Raw genomic sequence first — 16276 nt, 5'->3', positions numbered from 1 at the left:
AAAAACTCCTTCTTTAACCTGTCTCCTCCCCTTCATCTACACTGATTTGAAGTGGATTTAATAAAGGATCAGCTTTCACCTGGTCAGTCGGTCATGGAAAAGGAGGTTTTCTTAATGTTTTGTACCCTCAGGGTCATTATACAGAAGTGGTGCAAACTGGGACAAAAAAAAAATCGCATTTGTATCCTATTTTTCCCCAACTTTCAGCACACGTCTTCCAACATATTTCAGGTGGACATATATACTACTCACACACTTTGTTTGTATTGCATATTTGAAATATTTATCTGAATTTACCTTAACCCCCCCCCCCCCCCAAAAAAAGTGTTATTACAAAACACAGTGAAAAAGTTGCAATAAAGGAAGAACTATGCACTAGTGATTATTTTGATTAACCTTCCATTATAGATTCATTGGAGAAATATTTTGCAAACCAAATTGACAAAATAACAGGCGTTTCGGTGGCAAGGGTGTCAATCATAGACATAAATGGAGGACTCCGATAGATATAACTCGTTTCAGTATAGACATTACCATTGAGGGCTTCCACTATTTAAAAGTAGTCAACTGTGTGGGGATTCCTATGGGTTTGGAAGTGATCAGCCAATGATCAGAGAGCATTGGCTTCTTCAAATTGGGTTGCCTATTGTTTGTAAACCAAAGAGTAAGGTAATATCCAGAAGCCAAGACCAAGATTTCTACCAGGACTTTGTTGGTCCCAAGATCCAGACCCAGTGAGTTGAGACCATGACAAGTTAAAGACCGAATGTGGTCTTGGGGGGGGGGACTCAGTCAGGCTTTCAATTTACTCCTGAACATTCTAGTAGTATAATGCACAAGGTGCAATTTTGAAAGTGGGTACATGGTGGTCCTCTGTAGCTCAGTTGGTAGATTATGGCGCATGCAACTTTAAAATGAAGATGGCCTCAATGGCACTGCCCGTGCTGTCACAGATGCCATAATGGCATAGATACAAAGATGAAACCTCTGTATATCTCCATGGTGTCAATTGTTTCGGTTGTGACTTTTTCAGTTTGACTTATTTTGAACATCAAATGAGGTTGGTGGCACCTTAATTTGGGAGGACGGGCTTGTTGCAATGGCTGGAGCGGAATGTATGGAATGGTATCAAACACATGGTTTGTTGCCATTCCATTTGCGCTGTTCCAGCCATTTATGAGCCGTCCTCCCCTCAGCAGCCTCCACTGGCTAACATATTGCTAGCTATCTTTAATTTCCACATCTTCTTACGTTACAGCCTTATTCTAAAACATACAGTATTTTTTCACCTCATCAATCTACACACAATACCCCATATTAACAACGCGGAAGCATTTTTTTTGTTTTAAAATGTATCTAAAAAAATATTTTTTAATGAAATATCTTATTTACGTAACTATTCAGATCTTTTGCTATGAGACTCGAAATTGAGCTCAGGTGCATCCTGTTTCCATTGCTCATCCTTGAGCTGTTACTACAACTTGAATGGGCATGATTTGCAGAGGCACACACCTGTCTATATAAGCTCCAACAGTTGACAGTGCATGTTAGAGCAAAAACCAAGCCATGAGGTCGAAGAAATTGTCCGTAGGGGAAGGGTACCAAAAAATGTCTGCAGCATTGAAGGTCCCCAAAAACACAGTGGCCTCCATTATTCTTACGTTTGGAACCACCAAGTCTCTTCCTAGAGCTAGGAGGTGACCAAGAACCCAATGGTCATTCTGACAGAGCTCCCGAGTTCCTCTGTGGAGATGGGAGGACCTTCCAGAAGGACAACCATCTCTGCAGCACTCCACCAATCAGGCCTTTATGGTAGAGTGGCCAGACGGAAGCCACTCCTCAGTAAAATGCACTTGACAGCCAGGGTTTGAGTTTGCCGAAAGGCACCCAAAGGACTCTCAGACCATCAGAAACAAGATTCTCCGCTCTGATGAAACCAACTCTTTGGCCTGAATACCAAGTGTCACGTCTGGAGGAAACCTGGCACCATCACTAAGGTGAAAGATGGTGGTGGTGGCAGCATCATGCTGTGGGGACATTTTTCAGTGGCAGGGACTGGGAGACTAATCAGGATCGAGGGAAAGATGAACAGAGCAAAGTACAGAGATCCTTGATGGAAACCTGCTCCAGAACACTCAGGACCTCAGACTGGGGTGAAGGTTTACCTACCAACAAGACAATGACCCTAAGCGCACAGCCAAGACAACGCAGGACTGGCTTCAGGACACGTCTCTGAATGTCCTTGAGGGGCCCAGCCAGAGCCTGGAATCTCTGGAGAGACTTGAAAATAGCTGTGCAGCGACGCTCCCCATCCAACCTGACAGAGCTTGAGAGGATCTGCAGAGAAGAATGGGAAGAAACTCCCCAAATATTGGTGTGCTAGGCTTGTAGAGTCAAGGCTGTAATCGCTGCAAAAGGTGCTTCAACAAAGTACGAAATAAAGGGCCTGAATACTTAGGTAAATGTGATATTTCCATTTTTTTATACATCTGCAAAAATGTTTTTAAAAAACTGTTTTTGCTTCGTCATTATAGGGTATTGTGTGTAGATTGATGAGTGGGAAAAAGTCATGGGGTCTGAATACTTTCTGAATGTACTGTATGTACATCCCAAAAGCGTACTTTACACATTTCTTGATATATGAGATGTTTGGTACTGACACTATTTAAAAATAGATGAAGATTTACCAACTTGCTCAAAAATGTTATCGGAAATGTTTGCAGATAGACTACTCACCATGTGGTCATGCTGGAGAGGGGTGCAATCCCAACACCTGGTGATATTTGTAGGAGTTGCTTAAGGCACAGTCTTTTATTGTGTGTGTTTAGTTAGTGATGTCAAAATGTGGGACAGCATTCTTTTTTTGGAAAGATGTTTAAAAATAAACAACTGCTTATTAGATCAGTATCTTTCAATATAATAGAACACCTCTCAAAAGAAATGTGTATAAACAATTACTTTGTACTATAATAATTTAACAATATATTTGGTATTGCCTTAGAACATATTGTGATGTATATAGATGTCCTAAGTTTGGAGACTTAGCTTTTTATTTTTTTTATATATATATATATATTTTTTTTTTCGGGGTGGGATTGCAATTTGCACCGCTTCTGTAGAATCACCCATGTATAAAGCTGTAATTCATGTGTTTTTCCACAAGGAGTTGCGTTCTCGTGTAGCTACATGGATTGGACGATGTCCCTAAGCGCTGGGCCAGGGAAGTAAAATAAAAAGTACTATAAGAAAAGAAAACAGGCCTCTTAAAAGGTTAGCGTTACGAGTGGGATTGGTTCAAGCTGATCCTAGACCAGCGTTTACAGGCAACTTCTTCCTTGAGCACAGCTCAGTCAAGTCTCTAATCAAGGGTGTATGTATGGGCAGGTTGACTGACAGCATATGGGCAGGTTGACTGACAGCATGACATCAAGGCCTGCAACTTTGCATTAGTATCTGTGTTTTTATCTTGCAGTAACGGTTATTTCTTATTGTAGTCCACTCTACTGATGAGCTGTTGGGGCCGGCCAGGTTCTGGGGCTAAGGCACTGGGGATAAACATACACTACCTTTTTTATTTTCTACAAACAAACGTTTCTTTTTTTCTTGTATTTTTTACAAACCACCTCATCACCTTCACATTTGAGTTCAACATGGTGTGTTGAGACCGTAGACAAGTAGTAGTGAATATGACAGTGTCTCCCTCATGCACAGAACTCATCTTTTTATCACTACATGTAGCCAAGTTTGTATGACATTCAAATGGATCTACAGATTTAACTATTGACAGTGTTCAAGACACCTTTCCAATTCTTCTCATGATCAAGTTGTTTTTGGTGAATTGTTCAACCACATCTTAAAGACACAAATGTGGCTCTTGCTACACACACAGGTGTGCATATTGCTAATTTGGTCTGGCAGCGGTTACAGTAATCTGCCAGACCGGAACAGTATTTATTTGTCACTAGCGCTGTCCTTAGTGAACCCCATTGACAAGGTCGTGTTCATTAGGCACCAAACAGAAGAAAACACACTGAAACAGGGATTACCTGTACTTGTCCAATAAGAAACATTGCAGTTCAGTTGCATGCCCTAATGAACATGGCCCAGCTCTACTTAGAGCAGTGTTACCCACAGAAAGTCAGGTTAACGGACTGACTCTTAGTTCTAATGAGGCAGACACAACCTCTCGTTCCCAGGGAGGGGGATGAGGGAGTGCTAGCCTTAGAGCTGACAATAATACTCTGGTGAAGACTGACCCAAGGACCACTGATTGATGGGGTCGGGGATCTTGTAGGCAGATTCCCAGCCTCCCTTTTCAGAACTCTTATCTAAAAGAAAGCTTCTGAAGTGAAAAAATATATCAGAGGTATGTTTTTGCCATTTTAACTTTGTTTTTGATAATACTCAGAGTTCTGAAAAGGGAAGTTAAAGGTGATTTTAAATATATTATAAATGTTTTGTTTAGATATTTTCACCCCTCCTAACTTATGTCGACTGACTTGGGCTTTCTCCAGCAGAAATCATGTGCCCCTACTGCTGGGTCTGGACCCTGTGACATTTGTACAGTAAAATAGATACATTCCATATGTTTACAAGTAGGTACCAGATAAAGAGAGGACCTTCTTTCATGACCGCAACATGGTCTTTTTAACTTTTTACACCGTTTGCTGAGAAATTGTCCCTGAAAACATGTACAAAATGGAATTATTATTTTCTGGAATTAATATTTGGAATTCTTTAAAGTGCATTAATAAAAGTTACCCATTTCAGTCTCATGAGTACGCTTGTTTATTACCATTCTTGCCCTTGTGTTAGACTGCATATAAGTAAGAACCTGGCAATGGTGGTAGTAGTATTCAAAATGACCATGCCAACTTTACTGTTAAAGAAAAAAAAAAGCTTTTCTCATTGAAGATATATTTGCCTACAGGCCAGTGTCGACTTAGATTGTCTGTAATCAGGAATTGAACATTGATGAAAAGTAACATGTCTGTATTGAGATTTTTTTGGGGTTTCCTTTCACTGGAGCTCTTGAAGAAGGGACACCTCACTTTTTCTTCTTTCCCTTCTTTCCCTCCTTGGACTTGGGCTTCTTGCCTTTCTTATAGGGGCCCAGGCCGCGTCGCACTAATGTTCCCCTCCACCACGACTGGATCTGCAAGTGACAGACAGGGAATAAGAAAATGATTTAGTGTAATGAACAAAAGAAGAGGGGAGTACAGTTGTGAACAAGATGCATGGCATTAAACACTGCACTGCCACTGGATGTGATTGGTTTCCTTGCTGGGCAGGTGGTGGTGATTTATTAAAGATTGTTCAATGATTACCTTGGTGGCTGCGTCTCGCTCCATATGTTCCTTCTCCAGCTTCCTGCGTAGGGCCTCTTTCTCCATCCTGTCCTCGATGACCACCTGCTCAATGTCTCTGTACTGGAACAGAAGAAAGTACAAAGACCGAGTCAATATCCAGAGTACAATTTCTGTTCCATACGGGTATACTTTCTAAAAGCGGCAATTTGCAGTCTATTTTAGTAAAAAGCTATGTATGGAAACTCATTACATGGAGCTCCTGATGAACAGTTCTTGTGCTGACGTTGCTTCCAGAGGCAGTTTGGAACTCGGTAGTGAGTGTTGCAACCGAGGACAGACATTTTTACGCGCTTCTGGACTCGGCGGTCCCATTCTGTGAGCTTGTGTGGCCTAACACTTCGCGGCTGAGCTGTTGTTGCTCCTAGACGTTTCCACTTCACAATATGAGCACCTACAGTTGACCAGTGCAGCTCTAGCAGGGCAGAAATTTGACAAACTGACTTTTTGGAAAGGTGGCATCCTATGACAATTCCACGTTGAAAGTCGCTGAACTCTTCAGTAAGGGCCATTCTACTGCCAATGTTTGTCTATGAAGATTGTGTCACAGAACAATGAGACAGATATTTCACCAGATGTGAAGCATCTGCTTGGCGTTTCCACTCAGTACCAAATATGGTAGTGAGAGGAAGCCCACTGACCTGCAGTTGGAGAAGGTGGATTTTGGACGACATTCTGCACATTTTCTCCTTGATGAAACATTTGATCTCAATACAGTTTTCTGTTCCCAAAACTACAATCTGTTATGAACAGAGTGGACTATGTTTTGTAGACTTTGCAAAAGGGTAAAAGTTTTTTAAAATTGCGTTGTTTAGGAGTGCAAGGGTGAATTGAGTTATTGCACAGGCGCACTTCACAGAGTAGGCGTTCCCCAACGGAAATATGCAGATGCATGCTAGAACGCGCCAATATATTGAAAACGACAGACTGTGGTCTATCTCGGTTTAGTTATAGAATCCACTACTTTGAAGGGGTGTCCACATACTTTTGGCTATGTAGTGTACAATTCATTTAAAAGTTAAAAAAACGTATGTAGCAACTGCAGATTTCCCCTTTAATGATCTGAGGACTTGTAATAACAGTTTATTTGCAGGTGGGATGTGCAACTCAATAATAGGACGGTGTTCGTAATGTTTGGTATACTCAGTGTATATCAGGCCTACTATCCTATTCATTACCTAGTGTCAGTGCGCTAAACCGTATACTACAGAAAGAAATGGGTTGTGAGCCATGCAGACCAGGGTTGTATTCATTAGGGCACACCGAAGCAAAACATTATTCAACGGAAAATGAAAACTACTGTTTCTTTTTAGAAAAGTCCAGGTGGTCCCTCCCCATTTCAGTCTGTTTTTCCCTGTTTGGTGCCTAATGAAATCAACCCAGGCTTTGTCCTCACCTTCTTGGCCAGCTCCTGGAGCTGGGAGAGATTGTTAGCTTTTTTGTTCCTCAGGCTGTTGAGTTCCTGCTGCTTGTCCTCCATGTCTCTCTCATAGCGCTCCATCCACACCTCCAGCTTCTCATCCAGACTCTGAGAGGTGCACACAAACACACATTGTTGCAGCTTCACCTGACAGACAAATATGGCTCTGCTGACGGCCGCTGTCCACTGTTTTGTGGTTCTGAAAGTCAGATTTTGCAGTGATTTGATCTGCAGCTATTCGTGGTGCTAAATCCCAGCTATGGCCGCTATTGCTCTAGAGACAAGGGCTCATCAATTTCTTGTACAGCTCCCACAACACATTTTTTGTGATTAAAAATGTTTTAATTGGTATTGCTGTCGTAAAGGTTGCCGAACCCTGAATAGGTGCTAGGGATTGATTTGGGATTCTACTATTGCAATAAAATAACAGCATTTAGATGGCAGCTCAAAGAATGTACCAAGTCATCCTACTACACCCAATATACAATATCGGTCAAAAGTTTTAGAACACCTACTCATTCAAGGGTTTTCCTTTATTTTTAACTATTATCTACATTGTAGAATAATAGTGAAGACATCAAAACTATGAAATAACACATATGGAATCATGTAGTAACCAAAAAAGTAAATAGCCACCCTTTGCCTTGATGACTGCTTTGCACACTCTTGGCATTCTCTCAAACAGCTTCACCTGGAATGCTTTTTCAACAGTCTTGAAGAAGTTCCCACATATGCTGAGCACTTGTTGGCTGCTTTTCTATCGCTCTGCAGTCCGACTCATACCAAACCATCTCAATTTGGGTAAGGTCGGGGTTTTTGTGGAGGCCTGGTCATCTGATGCAGCACTCCATCACTCTCCTTCTTGGTCAAATAGCCCTTACACAGCCTGGAGGTGTGTTGGGTCATTGTCCTGTTGTTTTTTAACACTTTTTTGGTTACTACATGATTCCATGTGTTATTTCATTGTTTTGATGTGTTCACTATTATTCTAGAATGTAGAAAATTCTGTAGTGAAACACCATCCCATCTGGTTTGCGCTTAGTCCCACTATCATTTGTTTTTCAACAGGACAATGACCCAACACACTTCCAGGCTGGGTAAGGGCTATTTGACCAAGAAAGAGAGTAATGAAATGCTGCATCAGTTGACCTGCCTCCACAATCACCCAATCTCAACCCAGTGGTTACTACATGATTCCATATGTGTAATTTCATAGTTTTGATGTATTCACTATTATTCTACAATGTGGAAAATAGTAAAAAATAAAGAAACCCTTGAATGAGTAGGTGTGTCCAAACTTTTGACTGGTACTGTAAGTATTCAGACTCTTTACTCAGTACATTGTTGAAGTACCTTTGGCAGCGATTCCCACAGCATGATGCTGCCACCACCATGCTTCACTGTAGGGATGGTGCCAGGTTTCTTCCAGACATGGCACTTGGCATTCAGGCCAAATAGTTCAATTTGGTTTCATCAGAGCAGAGAATCTTGTTTCTCATGCTCAGAGTCCTTTAGGTGCCTTTTGGCAAACAGGCTGTCATGTGCCTTTTACGGAGGAGTGGCTTCCGTCTGGCCACTACCATAAAGGCCTGATTGGTGGAGTGCTGCAGAGATGGTCGTCCTTCTGGAAGGTTCTCCCATCTCCACAGAGGAACCCTGGAGCTCTGTCAGAGTGACCATCGGGTTCTTGGTCACCTCCCTGACCAAGGCCCTTCTCCCCCGATTGCTCAGTTTGGCCGGGCGGCCAACTCTAAGAAGATTGTTGGTGGATCTAAACTTATTCCATTTAAGAATGGAGGCCACTGTGTTCTTGGGGACCTTCAATGCTGCAGAATTTTCTTTGGTACCCTTCCCCAGATCTGTGCCTTGACACAATCCTGTCTCGGAGCTCAACGGACAATTCCTTTGACCTCATGGCTTGTTTTTGCTCTGACATGCACTGTCAACTGCGGGACTTTATATAGACAGGTGTGTGACTTTCCAAATCATGTACAATCAAATGAATTTACCACAGGTGGACTCCAATGAAGATGTAGAAACATCTCAAGGATGATCAATGATAACAGGGTGCACCTGAGCTCAATTTCGAGTCTCATGTCAAAGGGTCTGAATACTTATGTAAATAAGGCATGTTTTTTTTTTAAATAAACAAAATAAAAAAATTGTTCACGTCATTATGGGGTATTGCGTGTAGATTGAGGATTTTTTAAATTTAGAATAAGTGTAACGTAACAAAATGTGGGAAAATCAAGGGGTCTGAATATTTTCCAAATGCCTTGCCAGGTTCTCAGGTAGCCTAGTGGTTAGAGCGTTGGACTAGTAACTGAAAGGTTGCAAGATCGAATCCCCGAGCTGACAAGGTAAAAATCTGTCGTTCTCCTCCTGAACAAGGCAGTTAACCCACTGTTCCTAGGCTGTCATTGTAAATAAGAATTTGTACTTAACTGACTTGCCTAGTTAAATAAAGGTTAAAATAAAAAATATGTATTATTTTGACCTAAATTGCTTTTGTTTTAGAGATGAGTACTGAATTGGATTTAAAATTGTCCCATACGATAAGGGGATCTTCTATACCTATTAGAGGTCGTCTGATTAACTAGGGCCGATTTCATGTTTTCATAACAATCGGTAATCGGCATTTTTGGACGCCGATTACATTGCATTCCACGAGGAAACTGCGTGGCAGGCTGACCAGCTGTTATGTGAGTGCAGCAAGGAGCCAAGGTAAGTTGCTAGCTAGCATTAAACTTATCTTATAAAAAACAATCAATCTTCACATAATCACTAGTTAACTACACATGGTTGATGATATTACTAGGTTAACTAGCTTGTCCTGCGTTGCATATAATCAATGAGGTGCCTGTTAATTTATCATCTAATCGCAGCCTACTTCGCCAAACGGGTGAAGATTTAACATAAGCACAATAGTTGCACGAATGTACCTAACCATAAACATCAATGCCTTTCTTAAAATCAATACACAACTGTATATTTTTTTAAACCTGCATATTTCGTTAAAATAAATTCATGTTAGCAGGCAATATTAAATTGTCACTTCTCTTTCGTTTTATTACAAGCAATGTCAGGGTATATGAAACAGTTTGGGCCGCCTGGCTCGGTGCGAACTAATTTGCTAGGATTTTACATAATTATGACATAACATTGAAGGTTGTGCAATGTAACAGCAATATTTAGACTTAGGGTTGCCACCGGTTCGATAAAATACGGAACGGTTCCGTATTTCACTGAAAGAATAAACATTTTGTTTTCAAAATGATAGTTTCCGGATTTGACCATATTAATGACCAAAGGCTCGTATTTCTGTGTTTATTATATTATAATTAAGTCTATGATTTTATATTTGATAGAGCAGTCTGACTGAGCGGTGGTAGGCAGCAGCAGGCTCGTAAGCATTCATTCAAACAGCACTTTCCTGCATTTGCCAGCAGCTCTTAGCAATGCTTGAAGTACAGTGCTGTTTATGACTTCAAGCCTATCAACTCCCGAGATTGGGATGGGAATACTAAAGTGCCTATAAGAGCATCAAATAGTCAAAGGTACATTAAATACAAATGGTATAGAGAAAATTGTTGACGCGTCATAATTTCTATAATAACTACAACCTAAAACTTCTTAACTGGGAATATTGAACCACCAGCTTTCATATGTTCAGAGCAAGGAACATAAACGTTAGCTTTTTTACATGACACATATTGCACTTTTACTTTGTTCCCAACACTGTGTTTTTGCATTATTTAAACCAAATTGAGCATGTTTCATTATATATTTGAGACTACATAGATTTTAGTTATGTATTATATTAAGTTACAACAATACTAAATGAACACTTTTATTTTAATTGTCATTATTACATACACATATATACACTGCTCAAAAAAATAAAGGGAACACTTAAACAACACAATGTAACTCCAAGTCAGTCACACTTCTGTGAAATCAAACTGTCCACTTAGGAAGCAACACTGATTGACAATAAATTTCACATGCTGTTGTGCAAATGGAATAGACAACAGGTGGAAATTATAGGCAATTAGCAAGACACCCCCAATAAAGGAGTTGTTCTGCAGGTGGTGACCACAGACCACTTCTCAGTTCCTATGCTTCCTGGCTGATGTTTTGGTCACTTTTGAATGCTGGCGGTGCTTTCACTCTAGTGGTAGCATGAGACGGAGTCTACAACCCACACAAGTGGCTCAGGTAGTGCAGCTCATCCAGGATGGCACATCAATGCGAGCTGTGGCAAGAAGGTTTGCTGTGTCTGTCAGCGTAGTGTCCAGAGCATGGAGGCGCTACCAGGAGACAGGCCAGTACATCAGGAGACGTGGAGGAGGCCGTAGGAGGGCAACAACCCAGCAGCAGGACCGCTACCTCCGCCTTTGTGCAAGGAGGAGCACTGCCAGAGCCCTGCAAAATGACCTCCAGCAGGCCACAAATGTGCATGTGTCTGCTCAAACGGTCAGAAACAGACTCCATGAGGGTGGTATGAGGGCCCGACGTCCACAGGTGGGGGTTGTGCTTACAGCCCAACACCGTGCAGGACGTTTGGCATTTGCCAGAGAACATCAAGATTGGCAAATTCGCCACTGGCGCCTTGTGCTCTTCACAGATGAAAGCAGGTTCACACTGAGCACATGTGACAGACGTGACAGTCTGGAGACGCCGTGGAGAACGTTCTGCTGCCTGCAACATCCTCCAGCATGACCGGTTTGGCGGTGGGTCAGTCATGGTGTGGGGTGGCATTTCTTTGGGGGGCCGCACAGCCCTCCATGGGCTCGCCAGAGGTAGCCTGACTGCCATTAGGTACCGAGATGAGATCCTCAGCCCCTTGTGAGACCATATGCTGGTGCGGTTGGCCCTGGGTTCCTCCTAATGCAAGACAATGCTAGACCTCATGTGGCTGGAGTGTGTCAGCAGTTCCTGCAAGAGGAAGACATTGATGCTATGGACTGGCCCGCCCGTTCCCCAGACCTGAATCCAATTGAGCACATCTGGGACATCATGTCTCGCTCCATCCACCAACGCCACGTTGCACCACAGACTGTCCAGGAGTTGGCGGATGCTTTGTAAGGGAGGAGATCCCTCAGGAGACCATCCGCCACCTCATCAGGAGCATGCCCAGGCGTTGTAGGGAGGTCATACAGGCACGTGGAGGCCACACACACTACTGAGCCTCATTTTGACTTGTTTTAAGGACATTACATCAAAGTTGGATCAGCCTGTAGTGTGGTTTTCCACTTTAATTTTGAGTGTGACTCCAAATCCAGACCTCCATGGGTTGATACATTTGATTTCCATTGATAATTTTTGTGTGATTTTGTTGTCAGCACATTCAACTATGTAAAGAAAAAAGTATTTAATAAGAATAGTTCATTCATTCAGATCTAGGATGTGTTATTTTAGTGTTCCCTTTATTTTTTTGAGCAGTGTATATATAAAAATCGTCCGATTTAATCGGTATCAGCTTTTTTTGGTCCTCCAATAATCGGTATCGGCGTTGAAAAATCATAATCGTAAATAGTCAGTTATAAATACTTCTGTCCTAGTTAAAAACAAGTTGTCAGGTGCCTCCCGGGTTGCGCAGTGGCCTAGGGCACTGCATCGCAGTGCTAGCTGTGCCACCAGAGTCTCTGGGTTCGCGCCCAGGCTCTGTCGCAGCCGGCCACGACCGGGAGGTCTGTGGGGCGATGCACAATTGGCCTAGCGTCTCATTGCGCTCCAGCGACTCCTGTGGTGGGCCGGGTGCAGTGCGCGCTAACCAAGGGGGCCAGGTGCAGGTTCACGGTGTTTCCCCCGAGACACTGGTGCGAGACACTGGTGCGGCTGGCTTCCGGGTTGGAGGCGCGCTGTGTTAAGAAGCAGTGCGGCTTGGTTGGGTTGTGCTTCGGAGGACGCATGGCTTTCGACCTTCGTCTCTCCCGAGCCCGTACGGGAGTTGTAGAGATGAGACAAGATAGCGATTGGATACCATGAAAATTAAATTTAAAAAAAGTTCTCATCCATTAGGCTTTAACTACATTTTCAATATCCTCGCCCACGTGGAAATTCTGTAAGAGTAATATATATGCCAAATATTTGATGCTCCGACTGCAATCTGTCCCCTATCAACACTAACTTTTGGTGCCAGAGAGAAAGTAGTCAAGACGACTAAATTGATTGAGCCTCTGCCATGTATATCTCACTAGGTCAGGATATTTAAGCCTCCATATATCCACTAGTTCCAATATATCCATGATATTCGGGATTTCCTTAAGTGTATGAAGGGGATAGTTTGTAGTGTCATTACCTTTACGGTCCATAGCGGTATTTAAAACCGTAATATAATCTCCCACCATGATAATACAGTCTTGTATAGCTTGTATGGTTGATAAACTATTATATATATTTTCAAAGAAGCGTGGATCATCATAATTTGGTCCGTAAAGGTTAATGAGCCATATCTGTTTATGGTCCAATAACATATTTACATTCACCCATCTACCTTGATGATCTGTTTGGACAATTTGCACATTCGGATCAAAATTACTGTTAATTAATATCATTACCCCTTTCGAGTTTCTTTGCCCATGGGAGAAATATATTTCGCCTCCCTAGTCCTTTTTCCACACAACTTCATCTAAAATAGTTGAATGAGTTTCCTGTAAACAATATATATTAAACTTCTTCTCTTTTAGCCAGGTAAATACTGATCGTCTTTTCTTATTATCTGCTAAGCCATTAATTATAACTGGCTATACTTATTTCACCATTTACCATATTGAGATACAAGTTTCAAATCTATTTATCATAATATATGTTTGTAAACTCACCATTTAAAAGTACCATAGTGATTGAGTGTCCATATAGCTATACCATGATATTTGCATTGCTACTAAGTAAATCTCCAATTGTTCCCCACTATTCAGTTGTTCCATCACTGAGCCCAACTCAAGAAAGAACTTGATATACAGTTGAAGCTGTTTGAGAAGGCATGCAAAACGTAGCAATAATAGGGAGATTTGATTAACCATTGTCACGTCCTAGCTGATGAATCTCAGCTACACCCCAACGGTCCCCCGTTGTGACCATATTCCCAAGCATCTCTGTGTTGTCAGACCTTTGCCACCAGGGCCACAATAATATGCCCCCTCTCTGATCGTCCGAGTGTGACCCCCTCCCCATTGGTTACTGCAGCTAGTGTTGCCAGCACTGCCACTGCCTGGGTGGGGACACCCCACTGGAATCTCCACCAGTTAGGTACAAGGTCTTCAAGGTTCTCATTAGCAGCTTTGAGAATTTCCTTGTATATTATGCTCTCCCATCAGGGGGATTTGGCTTTGTAGGACCAACCCTGCCAGGCAGGCTCAGAATCTTGAGTGTGTGGTGCTGCTTTAGTAGTAGGTCTCAGACCACATTCATCTTTCTGATTTGGCTGCGTATAGGCTACTTACGGTAGGTCCATAAAACAGATAAGGTATGGGTCGCTCAGGTATAGGGTTGGGGATAGGCCAATAAATAAATCAACTACATGTATGATATATTTTAAAATGTATATCCTACATCTGCACAAAATTGAAAGCTCTCATAACCCCTGCTCACAAGCACACATGGGCTCTGGGATTTGCAACCACCATCCTTTTTCACTCACTCAACTCCACACTTTTCCAAACACAAAAACACACACCCCACCATCCATCACAATACTCCAGCACATACCCACCTACTGTGTCCTCTGTGTTTTATCTCTTCCATGTTGATTCAGTACTTTTGTGTTCCAGTTCCTTGTATTTTAAGATGTACAATTTAGTTAATTATCCTTTCTTCAATGCTATCTTATCAATTCATAAAATACATAAATGGAAAGTCTAATACTAATTATTTTTCCAACATTCCCTACCTAGAATGGTATAGTGTAGTTGTAGTTTATTTATTTAAATTGTTGTATTTTATTGCTTTTTTAGATATTTTTTTAAATTACAATCCCGACCATGGCTAATATTGAGTGTTCCATTATTAGAATCCTCTATGGGAACTTTGTAATATTTAGAATAGCCATGGAGTAGTCTGTGTCTCGGAACATTTGGTTATCAATATACAGTTTATAGACTACGAGAGCTACACTTTTCCTTTTTAATATCTTCTCCTTGAAGATTGGGTACAGAGCTTTGCGCCGTTCTGCAATTTCCTTCGGAACTTATCATTCATGCCTATTTTCGTGCCAGTGAGTCTTTTACCCAGGCTTTCAACCATTATTTTATCTTTAAAGAAAGCAAATTTGGCAAAGATTGGGCGCTCATATCTCGGGTCCTCTCTGTCCGAAAGTGTACACGTTCAAGTTGGATTTTGTCAACAGCTTCGCGTGGCTTCTGAAGCGCTGTAAGAAGGAATTCCTTCACCACATTTTCAGGAACTTCTCCTTTTTCTTGGATAGCAGTAAGTACCATATTTTCTCTCATAGATCTATTCTGTATGTCAAGTAAGGCTTCTCTCAGAAAGATGTTCTCCTTTAAGTTCATTTAACGTCCATTTCAATCTTATTGACTGTCCCTTTAAGCTTGTTTGTTTCTTTCTCCATTGTCGCAGCTTTTTCGTCACTCGTCTCGAGGCTCGCCTTCAACTCCTTTATATCTTTCCTAACTGATTCAAGTATGCAGTTTGTCGTCGATCGATTTTAACAGATTGGTTTCCACCCTTACCATTCCCGGTAGTGAAAAGCATAAATCGTCTGTGTCCGTCAGTCTCATTTTCTTTTGGAGATTGGTTCTCCTTGTTTACTCTGTCATGTTTGGTGTTGCTTGTTGTTGTAATATTTGTCGATACATTTCTTAAGCCTGATGAGTTGTTTTGTGTTATCCAGATTGAAGGTTATTACCCACGAGTATGTAAAGTTCTAATATTTAGTCTTACAGATATTGAATATTATGATTTTATCTTGAGGCAATCTGCACCGCTGTGTAGAGTCTGCCATCTTACCTCCGTTCCCATCTAGTGGATTTTTTTTTAACACCGGCTATTTCTTTTCACTTTGTCATACAGGCCAGGAATATGGAGTGAATGCAATGTTGTTGATCTCTTTGTATTTCCAAGTATTGGGATCATGTTATGGGTATGCTTGTCACCGGCAGGAACTGAGGAGTTTGTTAGGATCAAAATAAATATGAAAGAAGAAAAGCCCAGTTAAAAAGTTACAGAGAAACCCACCTCAATCTTCTGTGAACAACTACACACATTTTTATGCAAAAGACACCAGAAGGGCTTTCCAAGAGGTGTTGACTGTTCCTGAGTGGTCTAGTCTCAGTCCTGAATTAAATCTGCTTTAAAAAAATCAGAGACGAGGTTTAAATATCGCTTTCCGTCAATGATCCCCAACCAAATGTAATGAACTTTCGCAATTTTGACAAAAACAATGGATATATTTTGCCCTAAGAGTTGTGCAAAGTTGGTAGAATTCACAGCTGTAATGTCTGCCAAAGGTGCTTCCACCAAGTATTTA

At 41.6% G+C, this 16276-nt stretch overlaps 1 protein-coding gene across 1 annotated transcript; it reads right to left on the bottom strand.

The window, feature by feature from the left end:
• Positions 1-5019: 5019 nt before the first annotated feature.
• On the bottom strand, positions 5020-15768 carry LOC120039222 (dynein regulatory complex protein 9-like). Its single transcript, XM_038984707.1, has 4 exons — positions 15757-15768; positions 6763-6894; positions 5328-5429; positions 5020-5155 (listed from the first exon to the last, which is right to left on the bottom strand). The coding sequence occupies exons 1-4, from the start codon at positions 15766-15768 to the stop codon at positions 5048-5050; spliced, it is 354 nt and encodes a 117-aa protein (XP_038840635.1). The 3' UTR covers positions 5020-5047.
• Between the last annotated feature and the right edge of the window lie 508 nt (positions 15769-16276).

The sequence above is a fragment of the Salvelinus namaycush genome, unplaced genomic scaffold, assembly GCF_016432855.1.
Source record: "Salvelinus namaycush isolate Seneca unplaced genomic scaffold, SaNama_1.0 Scaffold260, whole genome shotgun sequence".
Lineage (NCBI taxonomy): Eukaryota > Metazoa > Chordata > Actinopteri > Salmoniformes > Salmonidae > Salvelinus > Salvelinus namaycush.
Note: the sequence above shows the minus strand (reverse complement) of the source record. Positions and strands in the feature narration are given on the sequence as shown.